The sequence below is a fragment of the Tyto alba genome, unplaced genomic scaffold (assembly GCF_018691265.1).
Source record: "Tyto alba isolate M040663 unplaced genomic scaffold, T.alba_DEE_v4.0 Super-Scaffold_18, whole genome shotgun sequence".
Taxonomy (NCBI): Eukaryota; Metazoa; Chordata; class Aves; order Strigiformes; family Tytonidae; genus Tyto; species Tyto alba.
Window position 1 is genome coordinate 23,329,005 of NW_024881280.1, and position 13,796 is coordinate 23,342,800.

Genomic DNA, 13,796 nt, shown 5'->3' on the forward strand with positions numbered 1-13,796 from the left:
CATACACAGTATTCAGAATGTCAGTTAAGAACTGCATTATATGAATGTCTCTTTCTTTAAGTCCAATTTTGGAAGCACAAGAGATAAGGTTAGCATTGGCGAAGACTTAGCTCAAGGACTCTATGGAATATTTTATCATCACACTGAACCAGTACAAGAAGCCTGTCAATGGAAGAGTTTCATGCATGCAGCTCAGTAACACCTGACTTGACAGCTTACCTTACTGAATGGCTCTGTACCAGAAAAAAAAAGTACAGAAAGACTCAGGAGCTCTAGGTTCCGCTCCCATATCTGGTCCAGGTAGACAGTCTCTCTCTGGGCCTCAGGTTCCAATGTAGAGTGGGAACAGAATAGCAACAGCAGCTTTCCTGCTTTTACAGGCTATGAATGCATTTACTCTAGACATCTCTCAGGGCTTGATTTACTCTGGGATGAGTTCCTTAAAAATTTATCAGAACTGAAGTTTCTTAATTACTTAAGAAATTGATCTGATCCTACAGGCTGTAGAGAAGGAACACAGCATCCCACACAACACCAAACCTGAACACAGAGGAGTTACCTTAAGATCATAAATTTTTAAAATTTTTCCCATCTCAAGCTGTCTACTAGCATCTGTCTTGAAACAGAAGCCCTAATCATTTCTACTGTAGCTGCCATTCCAGATGTCAGTTCGGACTTCTTTAGGCACTGGGCAGAAAAAAAAAAGGATGGAGGAAGCACTGGTCTTAAGCAAGGTGACCTATACACTCACCGACTCCAGCAGACAGTGACGGCTGACCTTCAGTGTGACCTTCGAATGAGGTCTTTTCATATGCACCTGACGTAGCTCTCGCTGAAAGAAGTTCACTTTGTCCTGGAAGGTCTCTGAGCCTCCTGAGAATAGTGACAATTTGGGTCAGGCCTGAGCTGTCAACACCTCAAACATCTAGAAGGCATTCCTAAAACTGCACAGGTCAGCTTTACAGACCAAGGATGAGTTTATTACAGCAATGTTTGGAGACTGAACTCTAAAGGCAGTTTTCAGTTAGTCTTGCTGACATTCAGATACTCACAGGTGTGCTTCCAAAGAGCCTGACAGAGAAGCCAAACTGAAAAGGAACAGCTGGCATGATGAAATACATTCACTGGAAGCACCAACTGGAACAGAACATGAGACTCCAGGAATCAGAGTTCTCATCAGAGGTCAGTGCTGGCAATCTTCATTCCCTGGGGAAACTAGCAGACTCAGGTGCTAACTTCCTGACTGCTGTACCCACCTCACCACTCCTTTACCTATGTTTTTATGCAGAGAACGAATGAAAGTGGCTGCCAAGATGTTCCTCTCCTTGCAGCTGAGTTCCACAGGGGGTTGGATCCCATCATCCACCACCAGTGTCAGTAATTTGTGCACAGGGTCAGGACCAAGGTATGAAAACTAGTAGCAAAAAGATGCAAGAAAGGGTAAACCCATCATGCAGAAGGCACAGTATGTTCAGTAGATAGAGCAACACCACCCATGCTCTAAGACTTGCTCTGCTCACCCATGCAGATGCAGTTACCAGGAACACTTTTTCAAGCATCTAGACTCCAGTTAGGAGGCTGCTTCAAACTTCACACCCTAACCTAGGGGCTTCAGTGGTCACAATCACAGAATTTTAGCAAGGTTAATAGGAAAATAAGAGAAATGCAAATGGAATCAAGATTTTTGCCTAGCACTGGGACAAAAGGCAGGAAGGAGTGATACAACTGACTCCTATTTGTAAATATTAGCAGAATTAAGGCACTGAGGGGGAATTCCAGAGTTGAATTTTACACAAGATGTTGTTCTGTGGGTGGAAGCCCTTCTCTCCAAAAGGAAAAATTAGACTGTTGTTCACAAGGACTGCAAACTAACAATATGGAGGTGCAGTGACAGCTACATGGAAAGAGGCTCACCTTTGTGCCAGGACATACTCTAAAGGTGAAAAGGCGCCACGGAATGATCTTCAGATAAAATTCTTTCACTGAGAATTGCTGAGTAATCACAAGGAAAATAAAATGTTAAAGGTCACACATCTGTTAAGGGTTGTCCCTCAAACACGAGGCACAGGATAGATCCATAAGGCCAGACCTCCCTCCAACCCCATGGACAGGTTTCTGCAACGTTTGGTGACATCTTCTTCTGGCACAACACATAAAAACCTTTAAAGTTGTACAGAACCATAAGCAACTTGTAACTGTGTGCATTTATGATGCATGTAGGATCCCAGCATGACACAGGTTTTACAGCACTGTGTTCAGCAGAACATCACCAGCCTAATCGGAAGGTAATGTTAAGTACACTTGAGGGGCTGAATTCAGGACAAGACCGTAATGCATTGACAAAAAGGTTTTGGAAAAAGTTACATCAACAGAATTATTGCTACTACTCCCTAATTTTCAGAACCATTTCAAGCAACTTTCAAAAAGCACTTGCAATTGCTAAATCCAGGAGATTTGCAGAAATTTCTTCTCAAGTCTATTTCTGCCAGAACAAATAAATACTAACTGTGGAACTGTCGCCTTCCGGAGAGCAAGCTAAGATGAAATTTTAGCATCTTTAGACAAAACACAAAACCATTTCCCACACAAGCCTGTTCTAGTTGCAATGACTGGAAAAAATGACGAGCAACATTTTTCCAGAAAGAAAGCAAATATGAACAACAACCCCTTAAAGAAATAACAGCATAGTAACAGTTATCTACAGTACAAGACAGATGCTCTAGCTATATACAGAGATATCCAGGGACACAAGTACGCAAGCATCAGAATCACATTAACAACTTTGGCACCTAAAGGGAACCTACAACAGTACCCACTTCTGGTGATCTCCTTTACCAGGTAATGCAATAGAAAAGAGTACAAAAGTCCAGAATGATACCCCAAGGATGAAAGGATGCTGAGCTCATGAGAACCCAGCACTCATTCTCAACGTCATTTCTTAGAGCCACATGCAGCAGAGATTTAGAAATCACTCCAACCTAGAACTGTTTCATAGCCCTCTTTCTCTGTCATGAAAGCAATTCCTGGATTAGTCTTTAACAGGTATTTATGACTGCATTTTTCAGAACTCATTCAGATTGGTAGATTAACAAAGTGAATTTAAATTTATTAGTAGATTTAGTGGAATTTTCTTTCTAGTTTCCCTGAATGCTTGTAGGCAATAATAAAGGGTAATAGTTTCTGTTAACATATTCTTACTATAAGAGGATCCTCAGTTTCTCTTGACTTGCTTGAATCCTGTTTCTTCTACTTCTACATTTACCCTTTGTCCTCTGAACACTTTTTTTTTCTTTTCTTTTCCCTGAAACATTCAAGAAACAGGACAAAGACAGAAAATCTGAGAATCTCTAAGTTCCGATCTATAGGTATCCGAAACTGAGAAAGGGAATTGCAGGTCTGACCTGACAAGAACAAAGGAGATACAAACAGAGTATATATTGAACAATCAGTGAGAAAATTCCCAGCAGATCAGACCTAGAAAGACACGTGGAGTCTTAAAGCTTCAAGGAACATTTTAACGTTATTCTCAGTCATGAGCTTCACGTTTGCTGTCTAGGCTTAGGCAAACCTTTTCTAACCAAATCCAACGCACCTAAATCTGGAGCTAAGATATAGCTGCTCTTCAGTTGCAGCGTACTTTAAACATGCACTCAAGAGTGGTAACTTTGGGCTATCTACCTTAGGTGACACATAGCAGTACACTTTTTTAGGTTTCTTCACTTTCTCAGGGGTTTGGCTGTCAGAAGGAGAATCTTCATCCTCATCCTCAGTTGCAGTAGAAGGACGGCGCTGGGAGGAGCTCAGGTGCGTTGGTGGAAGTTGCCACTGAGTGTTGGCATAACTAGGAGCATCATAAAGGTAGGCTTCAAAGTAAATACTGACACCTGAGGTGGACACATTGCGTTCTACAATGTTCTTTTCATTCTCTGAGGGAAACAGATGTAAGAGTTGTGTAAATCTTAATGGAGACCAGAATAAAAAAGTAAAGAACCCACAGACTACCACCACATTAGTTACTATGGTTTTAAAGAAAAGGCTACACATCCAAAGGAAAACCTGATGAAGTGAAACTCCGATAAAGAGAATCCAGGAGTGGGATGAAAAGATTTCAAGACAGGAGTTTGTCTGTCCTGGCTTCAGACAGTGACTGGTTGAAGAAAAAATGAAAAAGGCATACAGAATCTCTCTCTCAGAGCACCAGCCTGAAGGCATAGCCACTTGACAGCCACATTGCAGACTGGCTCACTTCTGAAGAAACCAGGAATTATAAAATTGCGAAAAAGCACATAGGTTACATGCAGTGTTCTTCATCCATGTAGCTTAGCATACAATACATGACTGGCTCCCTTCCAGCATGGCTCAGATGCCAAGTACTAGCAAGCAATAAAAATTGCCTAATTTCAGAGATAAACCTCCTGAGATAGGGGAAAAACAAACACATGTGCTTTTATCTGCTGATGAAACAGAGAATATCAGCCTTCAGAAATCTCCCCTGTCAGCAGCAAATTCATTTACCTTCACATTTGCAAATGAATAATAGGCATTGCTTCTGCATTTAAGCATGGCTAGCCTGCAGGGAAGCCACATTTAGCTCTGCTACACAAGCGTGCAAATCATCTTGTAAGAGGACACCTGGAGAAAGAATATTGAGTAGCTCTTGACTCACCACTTAGAACAATGATATCAAAATCACCATTGCTTATGGGCTGGTTCTGGTAGGAGATGCAGGCGTGGAAACACCCCCTACAGTGCAAGGTCAGTCGGAAGAACACTTCGCAAGTCTGCCGATTGGACACCACAGACTTCTCAAACACAACATCGGAGCTCTCTTCTTCTTGAGGACCCAGCTAAACAGAAAACAAATTAATAAAGGGGCCTCTAGCTCACCTGAAGTCAAGCAGCAAGGGATGAGGTTGCACTCACCTCATGGATGGAGAGGCTGTAATTGTGCTCATCTATCAGGGACACAGAATTGCTGGTGGGATTGTCATACTCATCTCTGGGAACTATCTGCAGAGTGTGCTGCTGCCCACAGGTCAGCACCAAAGTGGAGAAATGGCAGACAATTTTGGTTTTGGAGGGAACCACCATCCCTGAAGCAGACAACAGTTTAGAGTCAAACAAATTCAAGGTGAAGCTACAAAGAGCAAACAAAAAGCAACTAGTGGCACAATACCCCTGAAAATGGATCAAATATAAAACTATTCTATGCCCCTATATTCGAAAAACAAAGTATCTGAGCACTGACATACAGTGTGGTGCACAGGATTTGCCTTAGGTCAGAAACTTAATACTGATAACGCAAACCCAGTCACTAGCCTTCTAAAGAATCATTTTTCCATCATTCTAATCTTCAGTTCAAGAACTTGTTCCCACTACACATACAAAGTACAAGTCAGCTGACATCCAAGGAAATCTGCAAATTCAGCTTCCCAAACAAACTTTAGCCTGGCAGGTATCTGAATTAAGTCTGAGCTTCCTCTTGCTGAAGGGATATTTTAGCAAGCTTTGTAGCTATTCACAATGCAGTGGAATAGAGGTACTTTCAATTAACATGTACATGAAATATAAAAGACACCGACCAGGGTCAAGAAACAAAAGTAGAAGGAAAGAAATTTAAAATGGATAAAAAGGAAATGCTTTTAAAGAAGTGTATAATTAAAGGTATCAACTGCTCCAGGAGCTTAAAGGAATAGAGAAGGGTATTTAAAAAGAGGAAGAGATGAATCATAACATCATTTCCAATTCAGTAACTCAGTACTTTCAAAAAAGGCATTCTCTGACTACTAGGTGGATCATGAAGAAGTTACTGCAAAACAGAACATGACACAAGTGGTTAGGGAGTTTAAGCAGCACTAATGACTGATTCTGAAAGGCAGTTTCTATTTTGTCACATACTGGTAGTCACAAGTATGTTTCAGTCATGGGTCTATTGCTGGGATCTACACACGTCAAGAGGAAAATGGTGAAGGGTAACCCTTTCCCTGTCACCTACCTATTTTAGCTGGAAACACATTTACCTAAATGCCTCCAATACCTCCAAATCTACTTTGAATCATTAGGGGGCCACTTAGACCTTACCTGGCTGGAACACCTTGTAGTAGGGGCTGTAGGCCACATTCAAGCCACCAAGTTTTACAGTGATCTCATATCTCCCAGCCCTGCGCACAGTGAAGGCCACTTTCACCACATTGGAATTAGGCTCCTGAAGAACTTCCTGGGTTACAGGAATATCAATTGCTAGCTCCACATGGCAGATGTGAACTCGCAGCCCCACAGGCCGGTGAGCAGGGAAAGGTTGCCCATTTTTATAGAATAACTGCATGGGAAATGGAAAAGTACAGGTCAGCAAAAATACACAGTGCACAGAGGAAGAGAAAGCAAGTCGCCCTGGGGGAACAAGGGCAAGAACCCCAGCTCAGCAATAGAAACAAAATTAACAGCCAGCTCTGTCAGACAGGCTGCATCCTCCAAAGCGAACAGGGCACAAGTGGGCATTGAACAGCCTCATTCGCTTTTGTTCTGGGGTTCAAATGAGTGCCCTGAAAAGAACATGCCTCTAGGCATTTCTTCTCTGCAGAAGAGCAGAAATCAAGAGAACCTATAAGTAAAAGGAAAAAAGCAAAGCCACATCCTTTCAGAGAAACAATATGATCTTGTTCATTTATACAGCTAAGCTATGGAAAAGCTCTCACCAATTTGTTACAGAAAACAGTGTGGAGATGCTGACCCTGTCTGTTACCAGTAAGAAGCATCAGCATGAAAACGTGTTAGATAAAATCACAGGCAGCTCAATCACACAAGCGATCTGCCAGACAATCTTACAAGGTGGCATACATCAACCTGTACTTCCTTACAAGGAAAGAATTACACTTTGAAACCCCATGTGCATGGCTCTTCAAGAGCCAATGGCTTGTGGGCCAGACCCTGTCTGCCATCTGCAATCAGCCTGCAGTCAGCAGAAGGTTACTATTACTCCCTGTTTCTAAGTAAGGGAGAGTGTGGGGCCTGAAGTAGTATACATCTTGACTGTCAGTGAGAGAAACCAGTGCATGCAACAGCTACGGCTGATGAATAAAGGGCTAAGCAAATGGGAGACAAGCATGAAGTGGAAGGGCACATTGCTGGAGCTGCCATGAGTGAAAATCAGTAAGGTGAAGGGAGTAAATTTAAACAGCAGGAACAGAACAAGTCCCTTTCTCCTCAGCTCTTTTTCACTGCCTGCCCTGGTGTTGGAACTCCTCACTCATCCTCAAGCAAAAGGATTTTCCTCACCTTCCTGAGAGGGATGGGTATGGCAATCTAGCTGAACCCTTCTTACTTTGATACCCTTATGAGTGGGGAAGGTGTGACAGAAAGGTGGGTTCCAGCAAAACCTGTTGGAACTTTCTCCACGTAGCTCCAAACTCTCAGTGTTCAGACCTCTCACCCATCTTATGTATATACTTGTCCTATTCCCCTAGACTTGGTCTTTCGGGATTGGAGGTAAACAAGAATCCTTGGCAGGCTTCTCAAGGTCTGACAGAATAACACTCAATTTTGGAGGAACGGGGAGCCGCCATAAAGCTTTACAGCTCTTGGGTTGGTAAAATGCCCACTCCCACACTCCCAACTTCAGCTGCACAACCAAAAGATAGCACCAAATCTGTTGAAGGCAAGGCTCAGCCCACTCACTTCCCAGTAAAGGAAGCAGTAGATAGGACAAGCCTTGTCTCCTTCAGCTCTTCAGAGGATTCTAAAGAGAGGGAGATAAGATTTTAAGGAGTGCAAACCTCAGATATGCACTTACAGAGTTCTGCAACATAGTTACAGAGGGAAGAAGACAAGCAAATAGTTTTCCTACTCTGAAGTTACATCCAACTTGGCCCCAACAAAAAACATTTGAAGAGCCCATCCCTAACTTACACTTCTGTTCCTGCCCCCAAAACTGCACGGAAACAGAAATATTCTCTTACATGCACTCGGAAGGCCATGCTATGGCCCACCTCATAGGGGTCCTTCCAATCCCAGGAGATATTGCAGGACCGGGGATCCAGGTAGTTGCCTCGCACGTAGTCATAAATAGTTCGCTCCCCTCGGCGTTCCCGGTCCTCATGCTGAAGGAAGCTGACTATACGTGCGGCAAGCTCAAAGAGGAACTTAATGGTGAAGAAGAAGGCTACCACAGATATTGTGATCCCACCTGCAGCAAGGAGAGAACAGAGGGTGGTTGCAGTGGCACGGCCAAGTCAGGCACCAAAATCCCGTCCGCATCAGCCCAAGATGCCTTTTATTAATGATACTCTACTCAACTGGAAATTAGGTGTTTAAGGCAGAAGCTACTGAATGAGTGTTTATGGATTGTGTTATGCTACAAGTAAGGTTAGAGAATAACTAGTCCCTGAAAACTCTGCAAATAACTGCAAACAAAGAAAATAGGTAAAGGTGGTACAGTCTCGGGTATGGCTAGCAGACAACCCAACAGAACATGGAATTCCCTCTGAGTTGCAAGTTAGAACTACAGAGATTCCTTTAAGGGAAACAGTCATATAAACACACAACCCCTGCACATCACATTAAGGCTGGATTAAGAAGCATCATGGAGGCAACAACCCTGCACTAATTCTTGAAAAAAATAAGCAAGGGGACGGCTTAGGAATGAGATCAATGGAAGGACTGTAGGAACAAGAATGGTGGAGAGGCAAGTCTGCCAGGTAGAGGGCACAGTGCGGGGTGACAGTAATTTCATGTTTGTTAGGTAGACTGAACTAACATGAAAGCAGAGGCTTTCAAGAAACCCTTCTAAAGACTATGGAGAGGTCAACAAATACAATGGCAACCTTCCCTTCACTTACCAATAATGTAAAACATCAGGTCCCTTCGGTGAGACACACAGCCGAGGATCACAGCTGCATCTAGAACACAAAATAGGCCAAGTCCAGTCCAATGACTCTTCCTCACACACACACTGGCCTAAAATTAATCTACGATTCCTCAGACAAATACCTATCAATCATCTATCTTCCTCTCCAAGGACATCCCTAAAGCATTATTCCATAAGACTGTGAAATATGCAAACAACACAGCGTGCTACAAGGAACAGTTCTCCCTCCATCACTCATTCAGAGATCTATAAGAAGGACAACATATTAACCTCAGAAAACAGTGAGAGTAGGCTCTGGGTACTGCAAGAAAGAGCTACTTTTTTCAGGATCACCAACTTTGACAGAAGCAGCCAAAAGCCACTCATCCAAATTCACACCTACTTGCTTTTGCAAGTCACAAAATTAACTTCTAGTCTGCCATGAAAGCACAACACAGAGCCACCACCAAAATGGATAGAAGCTGACCCTCAATCAGCAATCTTAAAATAAAAAGCTATGGAATAAAAGGATTGCAGAAAAGACCATCCGCATTTGTTCAGAACAAACAAAATTCTTCTAGGGCAGAGCTGAATCCATTTTTTGCCCTGTAACTCTACTACAGAAAGCATGAATGCAACTGGAAAACAGTCCGTCTGTATTTTCCTACTCACTTCTGCAAAGTGGAGCTTCTCCACTGAAACTCTTGCTAATCAACACACAAGCTAAAACCTCGGTTTTGTACACTATTAAGATTACAGCAATTTTTAGAGACACAAATCTAGAACGAAGCTCTCACTGAGGGGACTGCTAAACAAACATGTGGTAAAAAGACCATACCCAGAACAACAACATGCTGTTTGGGTGATAAGACATAGCTGACGGATGGAACAAGAGCAGCAGCAAGGAACGTGTGTGACAGTTAGACGAATAATTTGGCATACACTAATGCATACAATATAGCTCGCCATGTCACCATTCAGTTAGTGAGAAGCTACATTGTGCATTCAAGCTGCCTTTTTTTTTTTTTAAAAACAAACACAAAAAGGGAGTTATTCATCGGTCATCTCAACAGCAGCAGCAATGGACATCAGCATGCAGAAAGCTTAAATGAGGTATTTCCCCCCCCGACAATAGCCATGACTTTCCAACCCAGCAAATCCCCTTTGCTGGCCTCTAGATATTTCATCCCTTCAACCAAAGAGCAATCACATACCTTTACACAAGTGTCCATGTTCTAAAAGCCAAAATGGGGGTACCCATTCTTCAGCATCCTTCCTCCTTGTGCCCAACACTTGGGCAAACTTCAGCAAGAAGAGGCCATAAAGATTATCACAAAAGGAGAAACTCCTGGAACTTGCATCACAGCATGACTGCTGAAAGGTGAGGACCTGAGCACAGCAATTTCTTCCTCTTTGTAGAAAGGTGTTGTCCTGCAATGCTGCTCCCTGTAGCCTCTTGTTTGCTAGCTTCCCTGGAAAAAAAAGGAGAGCAAAAAGTTAGATCTTTCCACTGTTGTGGACAAATCTAGCAAGTAGAAACATGTGAGAGGTGTAAAATGCAAGAGTATCACTAGACGTCAAATCCATAAGAGAGGTGCTATAAAGGTATTGCTTTTGATGAGGTGCTAGGCTTCACCATATCCTCAACCTCCACCCGTCACATTCTCATCTCATTATGTGACCTCGGGAAACTAGCAAGTTCAAGATGTAACAGAACACAACCTGCCTCCATAGATTTCATCGGGCTCATGGGTTTCATGGAGCAGCTAAGAACCTGTGTGCTATTCATGAGGAGAGCCAAAAATCAGGGACCATTTCAAGCCTTTACAACCCACGAAATGCCATGTACTATTCTCAGACTGATTCTGCCCAGATCTAGAGGGCTATTTAGTCAAGCCTAAAGCAAACACAAAAACAAAAAAATATTGTAAAGTTCTTGGACCCCAAAGCAAACTAGGTAATAGTTTTTGCTGCTGCTGTTTTAAATATTCAAGAAACCAGTACACTCATAAGGCACTTCAGTTTCAGTAGCACTATCCACTAAATTAGTTTAGTGTCAGGATCGAGATAAAAAAAAAAAAAAAAAAATCTAACAGCAAGGATTGATGCAACCCACAAAACCCAGGACATATGCCGGAAGAAAAGTCACAGAGCCTACACAGTCAGCATCCACTCATTCAGAACACATATTATATAAAGGAGTGAGAATGAAATGAACAGACCCCAGGCTCACCGTAGCAGCTGTCTGTAAAGACAGTCACCTCTTCTGGTGATCTAAGTGATGTGCTCCTCCTTCCTGCCACACCACCACCTCAGCTGCCACTTCCTCCTTATTCCTCCACTCATCAACTTTCCTCTTCAGATGTCTCTTATTTCCCTCCATCCCAACAGTCATACAGATCTAGCTGTCTTTGCACGCTTCCGCTAAGCTTTCTAACACGTATGAAAACCAACAGGTAAGTCTGCACAGAGCCCTCTGTGCTGCAGAAGCAGCCTGACTCTCACTGTCTTTTCCTCCCCCACCTCTCAAGGAAAATCCCACCCACTCAGCTATTTTCTTCTTCCCTCTGCTTGAGCGAGCAGTGTTGCAGTCCCCAGGGCATAAGTTCTCATCCTCCTCCTAGATGAAGCTTCAGGTTTCTAAGCTTGTATCTCTGTGTATTAAGAATCACAGACCTAGCAACTTCCTTGATATTTTAGTTCTTTCACAGTACGTACCCGAGATGTGCTACAGACACCTGGTTGAAACTCCGCTCCAGCTTGGCCTGGCTGTGGAAGGTCTGTGGCTCCTCCTCACACAGCTGAGAAATTTCACAGAAACTTATCAATGTTTGGGAATCTAAGAGATCTCCCTCCAGCATTTTACAGAACCAGTCTCTTCATGTCACCGAAAAAGCATCAGCACAAAACTGGCCCTGGGGGGTTCATCTACCCAAGCTATTTCTAAAGCATCAGCACAAAACTGGCCCTGGGGGGTTCATCTACCCAAGCTATTTCTGCCTCAGTCCGTAACTCCTTCCCTTCTGCAAAGCACATCACAAGTCACACAATCTCTCTCTTGAAAGCATAAAAACAGAAAGACCCATCATTTCAACTAAAAGGCTTTTTAAGTCAATTGAAGCCTGAGTCTCTTGATCTGGGTTGCAGAATATCAGAGCTTACTGGACACAGGGAATTAGTTACCTTCCTCAATCAGCACAGCAACTTCTCATTTTATTATCTCTGCATGAAATAGTAAACAAGACACCAAGTCAGGAGGCCACCAGAGATGAAGTGGCTGTTGTACAATCAACTCCCCTCTAGTATACACACTGCCAGCAGCTTTAAGGATGCTCTCGCAGCTGGGATACATTGGGGTAGGGAAACTGGTTGCGAGTAGCTGGTATCCAAGATATGTTGCCACTCATCAGAATGCAGATCTAAATTAAAATAGTATCTGTGCTGAGAACTACCAGCTAACAATCTGGGAAACAAATTCTGAAAATCGGCAATATAAGGTGCCATCGTAGCTAAGCTGGAAAAAAAAATGCTGAATTGTCTGACAGGTCTTAGTGATCTTGATCCAAGGACAGATCAAGCAATGGTCTCCTGCCATCTGCAGGGAAAATGGGGATTTGAAAAGTTTCACCTTGGTACGATTCAAGGAGAAGTACTGGCATAATCGGGATAAACAGCACAGAATCATAAAATAGGCCATATTAATGCCATGCTTCTCTCAACTCATCAAGGAAAGGAAGGCCAGTAATGGAATACATTTTGTTTGTATTGTTGCTGCTGTGAAGCCAGAGGAACACTGTGCAAAGCTCCAGAAGGAAGCACAAGTATAGCTGCACAGACAAAAGGATCTGTAACACAGTAATGGCACATTCACGTGGCTACAGCTACAGAGCAAGTTGGGGGCATGCTATACGGAGCTGATTTACTGAGGTTCTAAGAGATCTGTTGTGCTTCTTGGTTTTTTTTGGTGCACTGATAAATTTAAATTCCTTTCTTCTCTCCTTTGACAAGTTCTAAAATTAAGAAGAAAGACGGGTTTAAAACCTTTCTGCAGATGGATACTACCTCATCCAACCAAGATGACAGAACCCTTCATTTCTGTGCCCTCCATCCACATGCACAAATGTCTACCACCAATGTCACGTGCATCTCATGGCACACACAAGATGACAATTCTCTTTTGAGTGAAAGGGCACAGTATTTTCTCACACTAAGTAAAGCATGCACAAACCAACAAACAGGAATGCCCACAGGAACCTAACTTTACACCCACATAAGACTGAAGAGTCAGCGCAAAAGGCACTGTGCAGGCTCCAATATCAGCTGTCAAGTACAAATGCCACATCAACAGCCAGTATCCATACAGAACAGTCATTCTCTCATCAGGGCTGGAACTTGTCATATGCATTTACACACAAGTCAAATAAAATAGTGGCAAGAAAAAAAAAAATATGGGAGACTTACGCCAACTGCCTAAGTCTACGGACTTTTCATGGCAACTGAACCACCATCAGGGCTGCCAGCTCCTCCCATCCTTCTCAAACACTGCAAGCCAGCCAGATGGCAACTTTCAGGCCAGTCTCATCTCGACCCCAGATCTGCTTCCCAAGCCAGAACAACATTCTGCCACTTGTCACCGTACACACCCATGGGGAAAGCAGATCACTCACTCCCTTCCTCCTCGATTATTTCCTCCATCCAAACCATTTGGGTCACTCAAGCAGCATCAGCGGAGCTCTGCTGATTGCGTTTCCTCAACCAACAATTAAGGCTGGTACGATCACTCATGTGAAAACCCCAGCGGTGGTTTCCCTAATGAACGCAGTTCTCCTTTCAGTCTAATTTTCTTCCTCACTGTTACAGCCTCGGTCACAGTTCTACTGAAGCCAGCGCTTCAGGAAACAACTCCTATGTAGTACCTCACTCGCTGCACAGCTGCTTTTTCAGACCAGCACAC

At 43.2% G+C, this 13,796-nt stretch overlaps 1 protein-coding gene across 7 annotated transcripts in view; it reads right to left on the bottom strand.

Moving 5' to 3' along the window:
* AREL1 (apoptosis resistant E3 ubiquitin protein ligase 1) overlaps positions 1-13,796 on the bottom strand; it is a 40,199-nt gene that overhangs the window by 25,562 nt on the left and 841 nt on the right. For 5 of the 7 annotated variants that reach the window (XR_004409364.2, XR_004409363.2, XM_042790675.1 and 2 more), the window contains exons 2-12: positions 11,561-11,643; positions 10,057-10,314; positions 8,835-8,894; positions 7,956-8,182; positions 6,082-6,319; positions 4,924-5,093; positions 4,667-4,847; positions 3,679-3,926; positions 1,915-1,992; positions 1,273-1,414; positions 752-873 (exon numbers count right to left, since the gene is read on the bottom strand). Coding sequence is in view for 5 of the 7 variants with exons in the window: in XM_042790675.1 (XP_042646609.1) it covers positions 752-873; positions 1,273-1,414; positions 1,915-1,992; positions 3,679-3,926; positions 4,667-4,847; positions 4,924-5,093; positions 6,082-6,319; positions 7,956-8,182; positions 8,835-8,850 (1,422 nt within the window). In the remaining 2 variants the exon portion in view is untranslated. Of the gene's footprint in view, positions 1-751; positions 874-1,272; positions 1,415-1,914; positions 1,993-3,678; positions 3,927-4,666; positions 4,848-4,923; positions 5,094-6,081; positions 6,320-7,955; positions 8,183-8,834; positions 8,895-10,056; positions 10,315-11,075; positions 11,191-11,560; positions 11,644-13,796 lie in introns of those variants that run through there. The other 2 variants (XM_033008639.2, XM_042790677.1) reach the window with 2 other exon arrangements.